This window comes from Rosa rugosa, chromosome 7, assembly GCF_958449725.1.
Source record: "Rosa rugosa chromosome 7, drRosRugo1.1, whole genome shotgun sequence".
Taxonomy (NCBI): Eukaryota; Viridiplantae; Streptophyta; class Magnoliopsida; order Rosales; family Rosaceae; genus Rosa; species Rosa rugosa.
Genome location: NC_084826.1, coordinates 28,069,605 through 28,088,320, shown reverse-complemented (window position 1 = coordinate 28,088,320; position 18,716 = coordinate 28,069,605). Strand labels below are relative to the sequence as shown.

At 39.2% G+C, this 18,716-nt stretch overlaps 2 protein-coding genes across 2 annotated transcripts; both read left to right on the top strand.

Annotated features, from left to right (window-relative positions):
- The first annotated feature begins 8,732 nt into the window (after nt 1-8,732).
- LOC133721236 (uncharacterized) lies at nt 8,733-11,647 on the top strand. Its single transcript, XM_062147792.1, has 8 exons — nt 8,733-9,160; nt 9,854-9,887; nt 10,122-10,340; nt 10,529-10,618; nt 10,784-10,849; nt 10,953-11,044; nt 11,155-11,202; nt 11,284-11,647. The coding sequence occupies exons 1-8, from the start codon at nt 8,817-8,819 to the stop codon at nt 11,399-11,401; spliced, it is 1,011 nt and encodes a 336-aa protein (XP_062003776.1). The 5' UTR covers nt 8,733-8,816; the 3' UTR covers nt 11,402-11,647.
- A 4,220-nt stretch (nt 11,648-15,867) lies between these two features.
- On the top strand, nt 15,868-18,372 carry LOC133721253 (uncharacterized). Its single transcript, XM_062147819.1, has 8 exons — nt 15,868-16,394; nt 16,498-16,531; nt 16,651-16,773; nt 17,030-17,119; nt 17,211-17,276; nt 17,398-17,489; nt 17,836-17,883; nt 18,006-18,372. The coding sequence occupies exons 1-8, from the start codon at nt 16,126-16,128 to the stop codon at nt 18,124-18,126; spliced, it is 843 nt and encodes a 280-aa protein (XP_062003803.1). The 5' UTR covers nt 15,868-16,125; the 3' UTR covers nt 18,127-18,372.
- The last annotated feature ends 344 nt before the right edge of the window (nt 18,373-18,716 follow it).

The following is an 18,716-nucleotide window of genomic DNA, read 5'->3' as shown; positions in this document are numbered from 1 at the left end:
AGGGAAGTAGGGGAACGCCGGCCACCATGAACGGCGGCGGCGGCAATTCCATGGACGGCGGCGTTTTGCCTCTTGGGGTCCGGTCCCAAATTTCCGTCATTCCTTTTCTCTCTGTAAAGATAGAATAGGCCCATATCAATCGTACCTCTTAGGTATCGAAAGATTGTCTTTACACCAATCCAATGGTGGCGTGTTGGCGCAGAGCTATGTCCAGCTAACAAGTTCACTGCGAATGAGATGTCTGGTCTTGTGCATTGAGCTAAGTACAATAATGCTCCTATTGTACTTAACCGTGTTTTCCCGAGATCTTTCATCTCAAATTCGGATTTCAAGTATTTAGCAGTTTTCTTTAACTCATCTAGAGTTCCAATTAGGTTCATGTCATCGACATAAACTGCTACGATTGCAAATCCGGAACTTGTTCTTTAAGGGAAAATTACTGGTCCCTCCTTATACTTTTGGTGCGTCGACAGTTCAGTCCCTGCTATTCCAATTTTAACAGATAACTCCCCAAACATTCAAATTTCACACAATTTGATCCAAAATTACCATTTTACCCCTCACTTATTTTTTTTTGTTTTTTTTATTCTTCTCTCTTATATATATATATATATATGTGTGTGTGTGTGTGTGTGTGTCTAATGTGTGTGTATATATCTATATATATATATATATATATATATATATATATATAAATATATGTATAATTTTATACATATGTGTGTGTGTGTGTGTATAATGTGTATGTGTGTGTGTGTGTGTGTCTATATATATATATATATATATATATATATGTATGTATGTATGTATATGTAGATATATGTATATATGTGTGTGTGTGTGTGTGTGTGTGTGTGTGTGTGTGTGTGTGTGTGTATTAGATATATAAAAAAAAGGAAGTGAGGGGTAAAATGGTCATTTTGGACCAAATTGTGTGAAATTTGAATGTGTGGGAAGTTATCTGTTAAAATTGGAATAGCAGGGACTGAACTGTCGAATCCTAAAAAGTATAGGGGGGACCAGTTATTTCCCCTTCTTTTAATGAACACGCATGAGCATATTTCATTATTAATATATCCCTTCCCAATCAAGTAGTCACTTAGACGGTTGTACCACATCCGTCCGGATTGTTTTAATCCATATAGTGAGCGTTTTAATCTTATTGAAAACACGCTCCGTGGTTTAGAGCCACTTGATTTGGGTAATTGAAGTCCATCTGGAACCTTCATATATATCTCTGAATCTAGATCCTCATAGAGATATGCTGTAACCACATCCATAAGCTGCATGTCAAGTTTTTCGGAAACTACCAAACTGACAAGGTAGCGGAACGTTATAACGTCCACTACGGGAGAATATGTCTCCTCGTAGTCGATTCTAGGGCGTTGCGAGAATCATTGCGCCACGAGGCGGGCTTTATATCTAACCACCTCATTTTTCTCATTACGCTTTCTAACAAAGACCCATTTATGGCCAACAGGTTTTACATCTGGGGGTGTCTGCGTTATAGGCCCAAATACCTGTCTCTTTGCTAGTGAATCTAATTCAGCCTAGATCGCATCTTTCCATTTAGGCCAATCCGCTCTTCGTTGACATTCTTCGACAGAGCGAGGTTCGATATCATCATATTCTATAATTCCTTTTGCAATATGATATGCAAATGCATCATCAATAGCCATGGAATTTCTATCCATCATTTCATGTACACTAGTGTAGTTTATGGAGATCTCTCTATTCTCTGGAGTTGGTTCTGACATTGGAGCGTCCCCCAATGATGTCTCTTGGACATAACCATAATCCGAAATATTCTCATGAGATGGATTATTTACATCGATGATTAATGGATTATTTTGTGCCAAACTCGCTTTCTTTCTTGGGCGAGAATCCATCGAACCTATGGGCCTCCCGCGCTTCCTGGCAGGAGCCGTGGGTCTAGCCACAACGTCACCATCATTGTGAGAGGGGACGTTGGCGCCATGCTCAATTGCCCTTGAGATGGCGTCATGTCCTCTAATTTTAGGGACATCAATCCTTGCAGGCACGTTTGCAGCAGGTATATGTGATCTCGTCACTTTAGCGATATCAGAAAACGCATCAGGCATCGATTCTGCTACGTTCTGAAGATCAAGAATTCTCCGCACTTCAATTTCGGACTGTGCGGTTCGGGGATCAAGATGAGACAGAGTGGGGACAGACCACGACAATTCCTGTCGTTCCTGTTGAACATTGATGTTCTTATCTCCCCCTAACGACGGGAAGACTGTCTCATCGAAGTGACAATCCGCAAATCTAGCGGTAAAGAGATCGCCTGTCAAGGGTTCTAAGTAGCGGACAATCGTTGGAGAATCATATCTAACATAAATGCCTAATTGTCTTTGAGGACCCATTTTGGTGCGTTGTGGCTGCGCAATAAGCACATAAACTGCACACCCAAATATGCGTAAGTGTGAGACATTAGGCTCATACCCAGTCACCATCTGGGACGCAGAAAAGGGTTGAGTGGCAGTGGGCCTCAGACGAATGAGCACAACTGCATGCAATATTGCATAGCCCCAAGCAGAGATAGGGAGATTGGTGCGCATTACCAATGCCCTAGCGACCATTTGTAGTTGTTTAATGGCGGCTTCTGCGAGACCATTTTGGGTGTGAACATGAGGAACTGGATGTTCAACTTCAATCCAAATGGACATGCAATAATCATCAAAAGTTTTTTATGTAAACTCCCCAGCATTGTCTAATCTTATAGACTTAATAGGATGATCAGGGTGGTGAGCCCTTAACTTAATAATTTGTGCTAGGAGTTTAGAAAATGCAGCGTTCCTTGTGGAAAATAGCATGACATGTGACCAGCGTGTCGATGCATCAACCAACACCATAAAATATCTAAATGGTCCGCATGGTGGTTGAATAGGTCCATAAATATCACCCTGGATTCTTTGAAAGAATGGTATATTTTCTTTAGTGTCCTTTGCATAGGATGGTCTCGATCCTAATTTAGCTAAAGAGCAGGCTTTGCAGAACGAATGATGGGCTTTAGAAACAATCAATGAGTATTTTGGTTGAGCCACGAAGTCACAATTGACTTTAGAAGCAAAATTTGGAGTAGAAAGAGCATTGGTGGCGTCAATGCCACCCTGAGGCCGTAGGGGGACGGCGGCGCCGGCCAAGGATGGCCGGTTTTGGGGGTGAACAGCGCCGTGAGGCGCAGGGGCTCTTTCAGAGTTCAAAATCCGATTTTTACTTCGTTTCGTTCTGAAAAATGGATGTCCGTGTGAAGTCTTTAATATACAGATCATCATATCACGACCTGGTTGTCCCAAACGGTCATGCCAAAGCCTATATGTTTCGGAATCCCACAAAACATCTCTCATAACATGATTGGATTCAATTATTCGAATAGTGGTTGCATACAATCCACTAGATCGACACATAAGTTTCTCTAAGACTCTTTTATGTCCGTAGTCATTAGAGGTGATGCAAAGGAACTCTTGTCCATTCTCACAATGTGTTTCCACATGAAAACCATTGGCTCTTATATCTTTGAAGTAATAAAGTCGAAAAATATGTCCAAGACATGAGATGAAATAAATCGACACTTTATTAATAATAGCCAATGATTACATCAAAGTTTCGTGACCAAAATCTAATCCAAATGAAAAATCAAACTTTAGACAAATCGTAGTCACTCTATCCGTTTGGTAACTCCAATAAAATATGACCAGGGAAGTAGAGAGATGTCGGTGGAGCGAATCTCTCTTAAGTACCACTAATCTCAATTACTTTCCTATACATCATACTTTATTAGATGCGCCACATGAGAAAGAGTTAATACAATTGTCATTTATTGACTAAGGCATATTGCCATTACATAATTCTTGGAAATAAAGACTATTCTAAAAATAAAAATCTGCGGTATTTTGTCTTCATCGCCAGATTTAAAGTCTTTATGAACTCGATGTCTTGATCACCATGATGCGGCTACCTTCGTAGGTACATTGCAAATTCAGGTCCATTGATCAGACGTTCCATATCAGAAATAGACACCATAAAGAGGATTCTCCCTTGATTGAGGCGCATTGGCGCAATATGCATAGTCCCTAGGACTGGTGGCGTTGGAAAGTGGTGCCCATGGCCAACGTTGGCTTCATGGTTTCCAACCCTACGTCCCTCAAAATCACGCCTCCTACGGTCGTGTGATTGTCGCCTTGAGCGATTACCTTCTTGAGCATTTCGATCGTATGGATCATGACGTCGATGGCGAATTTCTCTAGCCATAAGACGATGCTCTTGATGGCTATCTTGAAGCCTATCAATTTCTCTTTTCACAAGTTCATTGCCATGTCTTTTAGTAGTGGCCATAGCTTCAATAAGCTGTTGAAAACTTGTGATCCGTATAGCATTTACATGAGTCCGAAATAAATTAGAGGACCTCATAGCATGGACGGGGAAGGTATTGAGGGTTTTCTCAATCAATTGGTCTTCTGTGATTGTTTTTCCACAGAGACGCATCGTTGTTTTGATGCGGTGGGCTTCCGAATAAAATTGCATGATAGTGTCAAATTCAGAGAAGCGAAGATCATTCCATTCTGCTTCTAAATTCGGAAGGATGGAGTCACGAACATTGCCATATCGTTCGCGAAGCGCTTGCCAAAGTTTTATGGCGCTATCCTCATTTATGAACTAAAACTGTAGGTCACTATCCATGTGACGTTTCATGAAGGCAAGTGCCTTAGAATTATCTTTCTCAGTTTGAGGGTCTGGAGTTGTTTCTATAGGACAAAGCTCTTGGATTGTATGCAATAAATCTTGGGCAGTAAAATGGGTCTCAATTTCAAAGGCCCAGTCTAAATATCCTTTGCCTGCATAATCCAATGGAACAAAATCGAGTTTGTTCATGTTTGACATCCCGAAAGATGAAACAAAAACAAGTTAGTTTCGGAGTCAATGCTTCCACGAAAACTAATATAAATAGGATTTCCGAGCTATGCTACCAAGAAATCGATTTCCAAGAATAATTAGATTAGACCGAAACGATGATGTTTATATGGTCATAAATCGATGCTTACGGACGCTCTTAGTCCGAAGTCTTACGAACGCTCTTAGTTCGTTTAATAGCGTGAATCCCCACGATTCCGCTTTTCAATAATCGAACCCACGTTATAAGAAAGGTGGGATGTAGAAGAAGGGAGGTTGCAAGTCCCCGATGAAAAAGAAGGAGAAAATAAATTTCAAAAGCGGGAACTTTAATTATAAAGACTTACTTATTGAAATTCGGAGCAGATTCTCTTCTGAACAGCTTTCGCTTCGATTGGTGTACAGGTCTCAAACTAACTCCGATAAGGCTGAAATTCGGAGGTCAGATGAAAAAGACAGAGACGAACAACTTTGATGAAGAAAGGATTTTGATCTGAGGTTTCGAACTAGACGTTTCGGAGCTTGCAAGCAGAAGGACGTGCACAGTAAAGGAGAAGGATGCAGTCGGTGTGCGTTGGTGCTGCAGGGGCAGCAGGGATGCGTGTACAGGGGCGCGTAGGTGCTGCAGGGGCAAGCGCGCAGGGGAGGCTAGCGTGGGCTAGGAGCTACGGTGATGAAGAAGATTTTCTGGTTTTTGGTTTTTGGTTTGTGGTTAGAACTCGTGCTGATAACGTGTTTAAGAATATGATATTTGAGAGAGATTGTAGAGAGAATTGTCATTCTATTATTGAGAATAGGAGCCCTTTATATAGGGATTACAAAGTACATGTTGTAATGTTACAAGGAAAACTAATCCGAGTAGGACAAGGAATTCTAGAACATTCTCTCCTATTACTACTCCTAGTTTGATTAGGCACACTAAGTCTATTTTCTTTCAACATTCGTCAATTTATTTGTTTTAGTACCTTGACAATTTCTAGTTTAGATAAAAATTTGAATAACTGATTTACTCATGGAGGCCTAAATTCTGAATAGTCAACAATCGAGATATCGATATGTGATCGAAAAGTGATCCCTTAAAATGACAAAAAAAAAAAAAAAGGGTTCATCACTAGAAGGGCTTTGATAATCCCATATATACAGCTCCCTTCTATTAAGGGATCTATTTTTTAAGCCATTTTAAAGGATAGCTTGTTAGACCAACTTTTCGATCACATATGGACATCTTGACTGTTCAATTTTTAAGTCTATATGAATAGATCACTTATGCAAATTTTTACCCAAATTGACGATCGTTAAGGCATTCAAAACTGTAAATTACAATTACAAACATCAACGGTTTAGACTGGACAAATTTAGTTTATCCATTAATTCAATCTAGTTCGCTATCCAAATAATCATCAATTTGGCTAAAAATTTGCATAATTGATCTGCTCATAAAGACCTAAAAACTCAACGGTCGAGACCCACAAGAAATCCCTTAAAATGACTAAAAAAGGGATCCCTTAATAGAAGAAATGGCAACTATAGAGCACCTATAAACTAATGGCAACAAGCACATATATTATTGTTAAAAAAGATCGAATTGCTTCTTTTTCTCAATGGTAAAAAAAGGATCGGATATCTTGTGCAATCTTAAAAGATGCACAAAGTATCAAATAACAATACTAATGAGATAGAGGGAATAAAATCATTCATCCATGTACTATTTTGAAAATGTTTTTTTTTTTTTAAAGGACTATTTTGAAAATGTTGCTTTGTAGTTAGTTGTGAGGCCCAAAATTTTTATTTAATTTTTAAAAGAAAATTTTTGCCAATAAAAATTTGGCAAGGCCACTAAGATGGAAAGAATAAATTTCGAAGATCATTTAGGTATCAAGACTACCAATTGGTCTATTTAAATGACGTTTGGGCTAAAGTTCTTTCATTTGGGCCTAGATAATTGCTGGAGTTCGTTAAGTCCATTAAGTCAAAGGTTTGTTGAGGTTCCGAGGACGACAAATTGGGTTGTAACGAAGTTTCGAGTTTTGGACTAAGTGAAATCAAAAAACTGAAAAAGGAGTTATCGATGAAAAACGAGTCCGAAACCCGAATGAGGTTAGCTAGGACATTCCGGGTAATTTTGCCGCAAGGGCAAATTCATCATTTCGCGCATACTATAAATAAGGAGTTAATAACATGGGAAACCCTAGAAACCTTACACCCTCTCTCTATCTTTCGACCGCTTCCCTCTTCTTTCTCTCCCATCACCTTCGCTCTCTGCAGTATCAAAAAACATGGCATCCGGTCGCCATTTGGTGACGTCGCCTTCACCAAAAGACAGAATGGAGGACAGGGACCAAGCCCAAGCGATATCAGTGACATGCACCAGGTCTAGCCACCGCACGCAACCACCACAGTTCCCATCACCTTTGTTAGCCAAAACCTCCACTTCAGGCCATAGATCGAACGAGGATGGAGACAGAATGAAAGAACTTCATGCTTATACTCGCTCATTGAATCAAAGAGTCTGAAGCTCATATATATTCATTCTATTATAGTCAGAATGACTTATTGCCTCAATAAGTACTATGACAAGACTAAGAAATCGAATTCGAATCATGTTCATAATGTTGCAATTTATTCTAACTTTCATGAAATTATGAATTAAATAAGAAGCTCTTATTGAGCCTATGTGAAATTATTCAATTGTAAAAAATGATATTTATGGTTATTAAGTATGCCATACTAAAATTTCAATGCTCGGAATATTGTATAAAGGTAAATGTGTCCATTGTTGTTCCTTTATATTGTTATTCTTTAGCTAATATCTTTATCTATAATTTGAGCATATGAAATTGGTTCTATTCTTATGATGTGAGGTAAGATTTATTGAGAATATCATAGTTTTGTTGGTATTATCATAATCTTTGCAATAATGGAAATTTATGATGGTCCCCTTTATGCAAAGCACACATGGTCTCACTTATGTGTTCGACACAACCAGGAGCTACTTTACCATATTTTGAATTCAATAGTTTCAGTAAACTCTCGACATTAGTTTGTTTTGGGCGGATATCTTTGCTTCATAACAAAACAATTCAAATTAGTCGGTCAACTGGAATGTGGATTATCCATATAGGGGGTATTTCAACTCTGACTCTCCCATATCCACTATAAATGGTACACGTATTTTATTACATATATGATTCAAACTGACAACTATCAGGAGGAGCATTCAAAATTATACGACCTAAGACATAGGCGCGTTGCACTTTTTTTCTCCTTCGATCAAGGTTATTTTTATTTCAACTGAATTTTTGTTACCTAGCAAAGTTTTGAATGAGACAACAATAAGCGCGTCCTACACCACATCATTAATTGATGGACATCCATGAGCAGGGTCAGGCTTAACGTTCAAGTAAATAGGCCGGTACGAGTCCGATCACGATAATAAATAGACCGGTCCAAAAATGGTATGAAGTGTGAATATGTCAGCTTAAAATGGGTCGAACGTGACTCGAATTCGAGAAAAGAAAATTCTGAATAGCAAAATAGAAGGGTCAAACAAATAAGACACATATGCTTGTGGCCTAGTGCATACAATTTAGTAAAGTAGCAAACTCAGAATGCCCGACGTTTTGGAATTATTACTACCCCGTCCACGTCTCCATCTTTATTCTCTAGCATACTTTATCACCGACCAATCACCTAAAAGCGTACAACGTGCCAATAAGACCATCACTAGAACTCCCCGTTCACTCAGACCGGACGGTCAAAACTACCAGTCCTCCCCATCAAACTATCAACCGAAACACCTTCCCTGAAGAGCAATTACACCCTACAATGACCCTTCTCAACCCCATTTTTCCCAATTCTGGGTCTTCATTTCCGGACCAACAAACCCAGAGACCCCTCCAACCATGGCACTCGTGGTTTACTGGTACGACTTCGTCTGCTTCGGCATTGTTGGCTTCTCCCTGGTTTGGGCTTTGTGGGTCATCTGGAGGAAGGAAGGAGCTTCGGAGAGAGTCGAAGACAGCACCGCGTATGAGAGCCTTCTGGTGACCCGACCCGATGGCGAGGTGTTCGTGAGTGCATTGCCCAAGGGACATGTTAGTACTTCGCAGCTCTGGACTAGTTGCTGGAAAGGGCTTCACCCTGGTTGGCTCTTGGCCATTCGGTTTGTGTCGTTTCTGGTCTTGGCCGGCTTCTTGGCTTGGGATATTTTGGCCTGGGATGCTTCCATTTTCATTTACTACACCGAGTAAGATTGATTTCGTTTATGCCCAGCATCTATAGTTTGATATATGATGACTAGATATGTTGCTCTCGGTCAACGAGTTTGAGTTTGTGTTCCTAATTCTGTGTTTGTTGACAATGGTTTTGCTTCATTACTTTTTGCACATACCCCCATTAGGAAAGTAGATTAATGACTCATCCACAGTAATCCTAGCTTAAGGATATGATAGTAATAGCAGTTTTGATGAAAAGGGTATGACCTTTGATCAATTTGGTAAGGCAATTGTGTGAGAGGATGATACTTCAAGCTCACCCAACATTCCGCACCTCATGTGCTTAAGGCACATGACTCTGCAGCTGTTTGATTAAGATACGTTTTGTCTGCATAAAAACATGATAGAACTGGTTACAAATTATATCAAAATGCTCCTGAAAAGACAAACAAGTTGATCAATTGGTCATAAACTGGTTAATAATAAACATTGAAGAACCTACACACTGTCAAAGTTCTTAACAATCGTTAGTATTATTCATCATGTTCTTGACTTTTCTCATTTAATTTAAACTTTCAAACCATATTCATTCTCAGTACATGTTTTCTCCTTAGATTTCAATCCTTCAAATCTAACTGACTTTCATTTGTTGATGATATTTGACCATATGTGTTGGTGTTCTGTTAGTAATCTCCTTTATTATTTTTGATGTTGTTAATCTGCAGGTGGACTTTCACATTGGTTATGCTGTATTTTGCGGTATGTCAGACTATACAACATCTCATCTCATTATTGACTTTTTACCTGTTAGCTGCTGTACCACAAAATCTCTCTAGTTCTTATAACCTATTGTCTGCAGAGTTCTACCAAGAGATACATTTGTTTTGTATCTATGAACAGTGCTTAACCTTGGTTTTGATTCTCAAACATAAAATAGAAAAGCCCTACTTATTTCAAACCAGTACCTGACCCATCGCTAATTTCTCTGTATAGTTGGGGACCATAGTGTCTGGTTATGGATGGTGGTTGTCCTCAAACAAACCCTTCTCTGCAAATGGGACAAGAATAGATTTGGAAGAGAATAATGCAAGTGTTAATACTTATAGGAAAAATGGAAATAGCGGAACCATCAAATTGCAAAGCCGCTATGCTCAGGAGGAGATTCAACTCAGAGCAGGATTTTGGGGATATCTCATGCAAATTGCATTCCAGGTTAGTTAATCAAGAAGCCATTTTGTACTCTGTAGCCTATTCCAATAAACGTATATTTCTGTACATAAATTAACTAGTTATCATCTCATCGGAGGTTACTAGAAGTTTATAGTTCCAGTGAAATTTTCATGGGTGCCTTGTGTTTGAGATATTCAGTACGCTAAGAAGCTGATATGTCTTGGTAATAGACTTGTGCAGGAGCAGTTGTGCTCACGGACATTGTCTTTTGGTGTGTCATCGTCCCATTTTTATCAACTTCTCACCTCGGCCTAAATATGGTGTGACTCTACTTTTTTAATATATCCAATTCTCATAGTACATCCATTAACTGTAATTATTATCCATTATCATTTTTAACATACAATGCTTCTGCTATTTATTCCATTTTTCCCATCACACCTCAATAGATTTATCAATGACTAACTTGTATATGAGTCTGGCAGTTGATGGGTTGCATGCATACTTTGAACGCGTTTTTTATTCTTCTGGACACCAGTCTTAATAGCCTTGTAAGTTTTCAATCTGGCAGCTTGGAAACTCTTATACACCTGGTTTTTGTATACCATGTCTTTCTCCATATGTTACTGATGTCATTTCCATCTTGTCTTACAGCCATTTCCTTGGTTCCGTCTTTCATATTTTGTTCTTTGGAGCTGCCTCTACGTCATCTTCCAATGGGTCATTCATGCCTTCGGTTTCCCATGGTATGCATAATACTGAAACCTTTTCTCTGTCACAAACTTAACTGATGAGAAAACAATGATTATGAACCTGTCATTATAGAGCTAGTAACATTACTTTGAGTATGTTCCAGGTGGCCATATCCGTTCCTCGAGCTTGATACACCATGGGCTACATTATGGTATACTAGCTATCCTCTCTCGTGCCTTTACTACAAGTACTTATCAGCATAATTAATCTAATGTTGTTTTTTCTTTCACAGGTATTTTATTATGGCCTTGATGCACATCCCTTGTTATGGGATTTTTGCGCTGATTATGAAAGCCAAGTATTCAATTTTCCCCAAATTGTTTCCTCATGCTTTCGTGAGGCCATACTAGTTTAGGTTTTATTCTTGCACCAAGAACTTCATACAATTGGGAGTGGTTTTGATTCTGATTGTTTTCTTGTCTATATAAAGAAGGCAATGCACCGAGCCATCCCCTCTGGAAATTTGTGATTCAGTATTCTACAATACGTTTGTTGGACCTGTGCCATAGCTTTTGTGTCACACTGAAGCTACATCCCATAGATAGTTTTGTTTAAATTATTCAAAATTATATCCGAATTTCAGAATTGGTTTTGTATATCCTGTTTTATAATCTTAGTTGTTTTCTTCTGCTTCTTGTCAGAGGTTTGGAATCTTATCAAACCAGTGAGATTCCAAATACATAGGCCTATAAGAACTTTGTACTTGTTTATAGATCTCTAGTTCTTAACCATGCTTTCTTTCCTTCCTCACATGGTTTCCGACGAATTAATGGACACTTGACCTATATGCAAGGACATAGGCATGTGTTCTATAAGCAAATACATATTCATATGTTTCTCTATTTCTCCACATTTTGTGGAGCAGTTCTTCAGTAGGGCCGTTGTGCCACGTGTGGTGCGGTAAACCAATAAGAGAGCGGAGGAAGGGCAATTTTGAAATTTCAATGTATACTTACAGGGTCAGTATTGTTGTATAGATTTAAATAAAGAATGGTAAAATAATGTTTAGTCCCTGAAGTATGGTTTCGTCCTCGTTTCAGTCCCTGTCTTTCTAATTTAATTCAAAATGTCCCTGAACTCACAATTTTCAGTCCATTCCCTCCATTTCCTCTGGTTGCTCGATGATGTGTCAGTTATGTAGAGTTCAATTTTCAGTCCATTCCCTCCATTTCCTCTAGTTGCTCGATGATGTGTCAGTTATGTAGAGTTCAATTTTCAGTCCATTCCCTCTATTTCCTCTGGTTGCTCGATGATGTGTCAGTTATGTACTTGCCAGCTCAGCACCACGTAAGACACGGATTGTGTATAGTGACGAGAATGCCCCTGCTTCAGTTTTGGTAGTTTTAGAGTTTAGACCTAGTGTGAGAGAACTCGAGGAGAGAGAAAATAGATCTAGGTTTCTCTCTCTCCTCCACCAGTGGATATCTAGGCACCATCGTGCCTCACCTCCACCACCATCGTGCTCAGCGGCCTTTGAAGATCCACCGGCATCTTCTTCGTCGTCCGGCGATGCCCGGAAGTAGCCCATGCGACCTTCGGTGAGTCAAACCAGCCACCTAAGTCCTCTGCCTCTAACGCGCACATCCCCGTGCTCGTCGCTGCTAATAGAGAATCCAGTATGGGTTTGTCTGCGACAGCAGCAACAACCGACTCCGACTAACCTGTGACCCCGGCCGACCGTCTCTTCCTGCAGCCCCAAACCAAATAATCCACTGCGTCATCGGCTTCAAAAACCCAATAGACATCGACTCCATCAAATCCCAGGTCAAATCCTCCCTCATGCTCACCCACCCAAGATTCTCTAGCCTCAAGGTGCGTGACTCCCACAGCCAAGAACGCTGGCACAAAACCACCTAAATCGACCCTCAACCGCCACATCATCGTCCTTCACGACCCCGTCTCCTCCGGCATTAACAATGAGACCGCCATCAACGACTACCTGGCCAACCTCTCCACCGGCTTGGGGCTCTCTACCAACAAACCCATGTGGGAGTTTCATCTCCTGATTGCTCACAACGTTGGGATTTTCCAAATCCATCATGCTTTGGGAGATGGGATATCGCTTATGTCGATGTTTTTGGCGAGTTGTTGGAGAGCCGACGACGAGGAGAAGTTGCCGACTTTGGCGTCGGGAAAGAGTAAAGGTGTGGATAAGAATAAGGGTTTGTGGGTTTTGCTGATGAGTGGGTTTGTGGCAATGGTGTGGTTTAGCTTGGTGTTTGTGTTGAGGTGTTTATGGGTTTGTGATCACGGATGGGAGAGAGATGAAACGAGAGGCACTCTGGGTTTGGGTTTTGGTTTTTCTCTTTGACGGTCGACGAACTCCGGTTGCCTCCATGGCTCACCACCATCACCATCACCATCACCTTCGTCGGGTCAGCCTCAACCATCACATCTCCGGCCGACATCCCGGCAACAACTCATCACCTCCTCTCGGTGATTCATCACAAGCTTGTCTGGGCATCCACTTTCAAAAAATCTGGGCAAATAAGGCAAATGGGTATGCTCTAATTTCGATGTTTCAATTGAAGCTTGGTGTTTTGATTTCGTGTTTGTGATGACTACCAAAAACTAACTATTTTGGAGGAAACTGAAGCAGGGGCATTCTCGTCACTTTACACAATTCGTGTCTTATGTGGCGCTGAGCTGGCAAGTACATAATTGACACGTCATCGAGCAACCAGAAGAAATGGAGGGAATGGACCACTTGGACTGAAAATTGTGAGTTCAAGGACATTTGTGATTAAATTAGAAAGACAGGGACTAAAACGAGGACGAATCCATACTTCAGGGACTAAATATAATTTTTCCCAATAAAGAATTATGATTGAGGGGGGCATTGTGCCATGGCAACTGCTGATGAATTTCTTCTGTTTGTGATTCATGAACTCTGCATAGAAATATTCACTATGATAGAAACAGACCTGTAAATGAAGGTGATTCTCTAAACAGGGGAGAACTTCTAATGAGGATCACTAAAATGAGGACTTCATAAGGACTTTCTTATGAGACCCACTTTTTGATCACATTTATGTAAATCAACCGTTATATGTTTAGATCTTCATGTGTAGAACCAATTAAATTGAAAATCATTAAGGCATTTGTAATTGCGATTTATCATTTACGAACATGAACGGTTCAGGTTTGACATATTTGATTCGTCCATTGATTTGATCTAGTTCAGTACCTTAACTATTACCAATTTGGAAGAAAAATTTTAAAAGTGATCTACCCATGTGGGTAAGGCTATGGTATGTTAATATTTCTCATACATCAACTATTTTTACCACTTTGATGACTCATTTTACCACTTGAGGACTCATGTGGTAACATTTCCCCTACTCATGCATATATAAACATCTAATGGTTAGTTTGCGGTAATGTAATCGAAAAGTAGGCCTCCAAACCATTGATTAGAAAGTCCTCATTAGAAGTTCTCCCCTCTAAACAGAAGTAAATAACAAAAGATGAACATGCTCCTTTTGTGGGACTTGCAGTTGCAAAGATGGGAAGACTCAAAAATAGTTACCGAATATAAGGGAAATATACAGTGATACAAAAAGGAAGAGTAATGTTGGGTGAACCACATACATTTTGGGGTACCACCTGCATCTCATCTTATGTGGTAGTTGATGTGGCAAAAAGTCTAACCTATCACAAAATTTCATAAAATGACGTGGCTGTGCCACATCAACTGCCACATAAGGTGGGATGCATGTGGTACCCAAAAAAGTTGTTCACCTAATATTATTCAAAAAGGAAAATGTTCAAGTCACAATTATTTTGGCTTGACAACTTTTTCTTTGAACCAATACTATGTTTGTAACATTGGTGTTTTCTTTTGTGATCGAGGATCTCTTAATGGGAGCAGTTGCTAAGCAAGAACAATATGATATCTCTCTATCTTTAATTAGCAATGACCTCTTGATGCTTAAAAGTTAAAACAAGTGTGTGGATTTTGCTTCTTATTACTTATTATCCTCTCCTATTAATTAGCATGAGGTGAATTTAGTAATAAAACGTAGCCATCTTAATTAGCATGAGGTTAGTCGAATTTCAGATGATTGTAGAATTTACATGCTAAGTTTTGATTGGATTGGAATTCGACACATTTTTCGTGAAGCAAATAGTGTAGCGAATAGATTTGCTCACTTTGCTAGTTTAGATCATGTTGCGGATCTTTGTTTAGATGTGGCTCCTACTTTTATACAGGATGTTCTCTATGAGGATAATTGTAACACAACTATGCTTGCTCGGAATTCAGGTATTACGTCACCCTCGATGCAACAAAACTTATTTAATATTATAAATAACGAGTGTGGGGCTGAGCCTTCCAGTTAGGCTGGGTTCCAAACCTTTTAAAAAAAAAATTAAAAAATTAAAAAACCCGTCAATGATATGATTGTTGCTGACATCAGAAATCTCATGGCCCAGCTGAACGTATGAAGTTAATGTTGTTGCTGGTATATTGTAGTGGTATTGTCCACGGTGGTGATTTTAGTAATAAGAGAGAGGGGGGCTTCTTGGGTCAAAGATTGCATCAAATAATTTTTTTTGTAAACTAACTCTCAAAATGAAGTGTACTATTCTTCTCTCATAAATTTAAATGTGTTCCAAATTTCATTCTAACAAAAAGAAAAAAATTAGTTAGCGACTTCATGTAAACAAAAAGTAATAAATTACATACGCCTTTGTTTTGTATTTCTGTAGTAAAGTACAAGCCAGTTACGACTTCAATTATGACAAGTGTGTCTGAACTCGGAACAAAAATTAAATATGGAGGCTCGAGGTCCATGAGGTAAGCAGTCAAGTATGAAGAGAGTGAGCAGCAAACCAGCAGGCCTTCCTAGACTTTTCAACCTCTGCCTCCTCCACATGCGTAATTATTGGTTATATTCTATTACTAGTTTCTGTCTACCTTCTCTTGTCTTCCATTTCACCTACCTATCCACAGTCCTGTATTTTAACGTTTCTCATCTTCACTCACTCAGAGAGGGTTACTTCAGATTCTCCGCCATTTTTGGGCCTCTGAGATTTTTCTGGGTTTGTCTTATCTCTTGCACTTCATTCAGAAATGTCTGCTCAAGGCTTTGGCTACTGGCTTCAATGGCAAGTGGGACTTTGTGCTTTGATTATCACAGGTCCTTCTATTATAGCTCTCAAATATGTCAAGAATTCAAAGCAAGAACCTTTGAATTCTGTTGACTTGTGGAGTACATGTTGGAAATCAGTGGATCCTATTTGGCTTCTGTTCTACAGAGCTTTCGCTTTCCTTTGCTTGGCCAAAATGCTCTACGACTTTTTCGCCATATTCCCAATGTTCACACTCGTTTTCTACACCCAGTAAGTTCCTCAGTGTTTATTGAGAACTTGAGATTGTCAGATTTTGTAATTTCACACTTCATTAAGTAAATTTTGTGTTCTTTTGGTACAATTTGGCCTGCAGGTGGACTTTTATACTCGTTACTCTCTATTTTGGGGTATGATAAGCTCAATTTAACCTTTTCTATCAACAATTTTACTGACTGAATTAGCTAACAGCTGTTCTCATTTCAAATTAGGAAGCTGTTAATCTTATGATTTTGATTTGTGTGTGTAGCTGGGGACGATTATATCTGCTCATGGATGTTTTGTTGCAAGGAATGAATTGAAGGGCAAACCCAAGTCAAAAAGCCAACAAAAAGCAGGATTCTTTGGAAATCTAATGCAGATTATGTATCAGGTTAGTCCCTTAATTTCTCATCTTTTTGCTAATGGAGTGATGGGTTCTGAGTTTTACAATCCTTGGTATGAATGATCAATAACAAAAGATTAAGTTTCATACTTTGTAGCTGTTCTAGGCTTGGTTCTAATGGGGTACTTAGTAGTCGCTTAAATCACCATTATATATATGTGCAGCTTCTGTTTTGAATATTTTGATGGGTGGTCAGGTAACTGAAAGCTTTCAGCTAATGAACATGTTTTTTGAAACTAAACAGACAAGTGCAGGTGCTTCTATGCTTACAGATATAGTTTTTTGGTGTCTCATACTTCCATTTCTAACAAGTATGGAATTTGAAATGACCCTGGTGAGTCTTTCCAGTCAGATTTTCAAGCACATTAAGTTATTAATAGTCAAAACGAATCCTCTTAACTTGCTGTGATATCTGTTGTTGGCAGTTGATAGGAGCTATGCATGCTGTAAATGCCGGTTTTCTTATTGTGGATACCGCTCTCAATAGACTTGTAAGTTGGAATCCTATCTTACTTGTAGAGTTGTAGAACTTGTATATTCAACACCAAGTTATTTACCATGTGTAATATATGCTCGATCTTGCCTCATAGTCTCAATCCATCTTGGTTTCAGCCGTTTCCTTCGTTAGGGTTTGTATACTTTGTGCTCTTTGGCTCCCTCTACATCACTTTCCAATGGACCATTCACGCCCTTGGTGTTGACTGGTAAGCATTCCTTTTTGTTCTAGTACCTAATATTATAGAAAAATTATGTTTTGGTTGTGTTAAAATTTCCATTTTGATCCGTCTGTTTGGAATGCCGCAATTTTGGTAGCTTTCATTAAGAGATACTAAGATTGTTAAACACACAAGGATAGATAGAGGCTGAGCTCAGAAAGTCAGAAGGAATATGATGAATCGTTAAACACAGAACTAAAATTGCAAAATTCAATACACAGGACCTATTGTTACATAATTCACCATGGCCGGTATCGCTGGCCTGGAGATAATATCTTAGCTAGTAAATCATACTAACATATATATTCTCTCCCTCTGTATATGTCTCTCTCAGGTGGCCATATCCTTTTCTTGAGCTAAATACACCTTGGGCGCCTGTATGGTATGTTGTCAGCACCAACTCTGATATTTATCTGCCAATTTTCATCATCTTCAATTATCGATAAACAAAAAAGAAATCTGAGATTTAACTCTTAATTTTACTCTCTGTATTCATTCCTGCAGTTATTTTGGGTTGGCATTGGTTCATATTCCCTGTTATTGGATATATACCTTGGTCGTGAAGGCAAAAGGTTCAATTCTCCCCAAATTGTTTCCCCGTACATTTGACAGGTTGCATTCATAAGCTCAGACTTTACATACAAAGTGACTGCACACAATAATTCAAGTAACAGTGAGAGCTCGTTTTTCATGCTCAGTTTTGTATGTATAATAATTATTGAACTCTCTTCCCCTGTTCTTTTCATGCTTATATCCCATTTTCCCCCATCAGAAGGTACAGGGGAAAGCAGGGGAAGAATTTGATATCACAATCTTAAATCATATAAGAATTTAGATGCAATTGTGTTGAAATGCTTGAGCTTTCCATGTATTTTGAGCATTCTAACTTGTTCGAAATTTGTATTTTTGATACCAAAAACCCAGCAAATCATTTGTGGCATGCAAATCCACCTACTCTTTGCAGAAGAACTTAAAAGTAATTTGACGAATGAAAGTTCAAAACAGGTAGAAAATACAATATGAGCAATCCTACAGAAATGACAGATATAACCACGGTATATGGGACATAACTTTGGGGAGTAGAGAGTAGAGACTATCCATATAATGTTTAGGTGCATTTGCGACAGACCAGGGTGAGAGGCCACAGGTTTGATGCACAGAAAAATATGTCGAAGATCAAAGTGAAGATTGAAAAGAACGAGCTGATAGAGAAAC

Coding starts and splice junctions, on each gene's coding strand:
- LOC133721236 (XM_062147792.1), top strand. CDS start 8,817: ATGGCACTCGTGGTTTACTGGTACGACTTCGTCTGCTTCGGCATTGTT. Junction 10,341..10,528: donor TCATGCAAATTGCATTCCAG/GTTAGTTAATCA, acceptor TCTTGGTAATAG/ACTTGTGCAGGAGCAGTTGT. Junction 11,203..11,283: donor ACACCATGGGCTACATTATG/GTATACTAGCTA, acceptor TTTCTTTCACAG/GTATTTTATTATGGCCTTGA.
- LOC133721253 (XM_062147819.1), top strand. CDS start 16,126: ATGTCTGCTCAAGGCTTTGGCTACTGGCTTCAATGGCAAGTGGGACTT. Junction 17,277..17,397: donor ATACCGCTCTCAATAGACTT/GTAAGTTGGAAT, acceptor TCTTGGTTTCAG/CCGTTTCCTTCGTTAGGGTT. Junction 17,490..17,835: donor CACGCCCTTGGTGTTGACTG/GTAAGCATTCCT, acceptor TGTCTCTCTCAG/GTGGCCATATCCTTTTCTTG.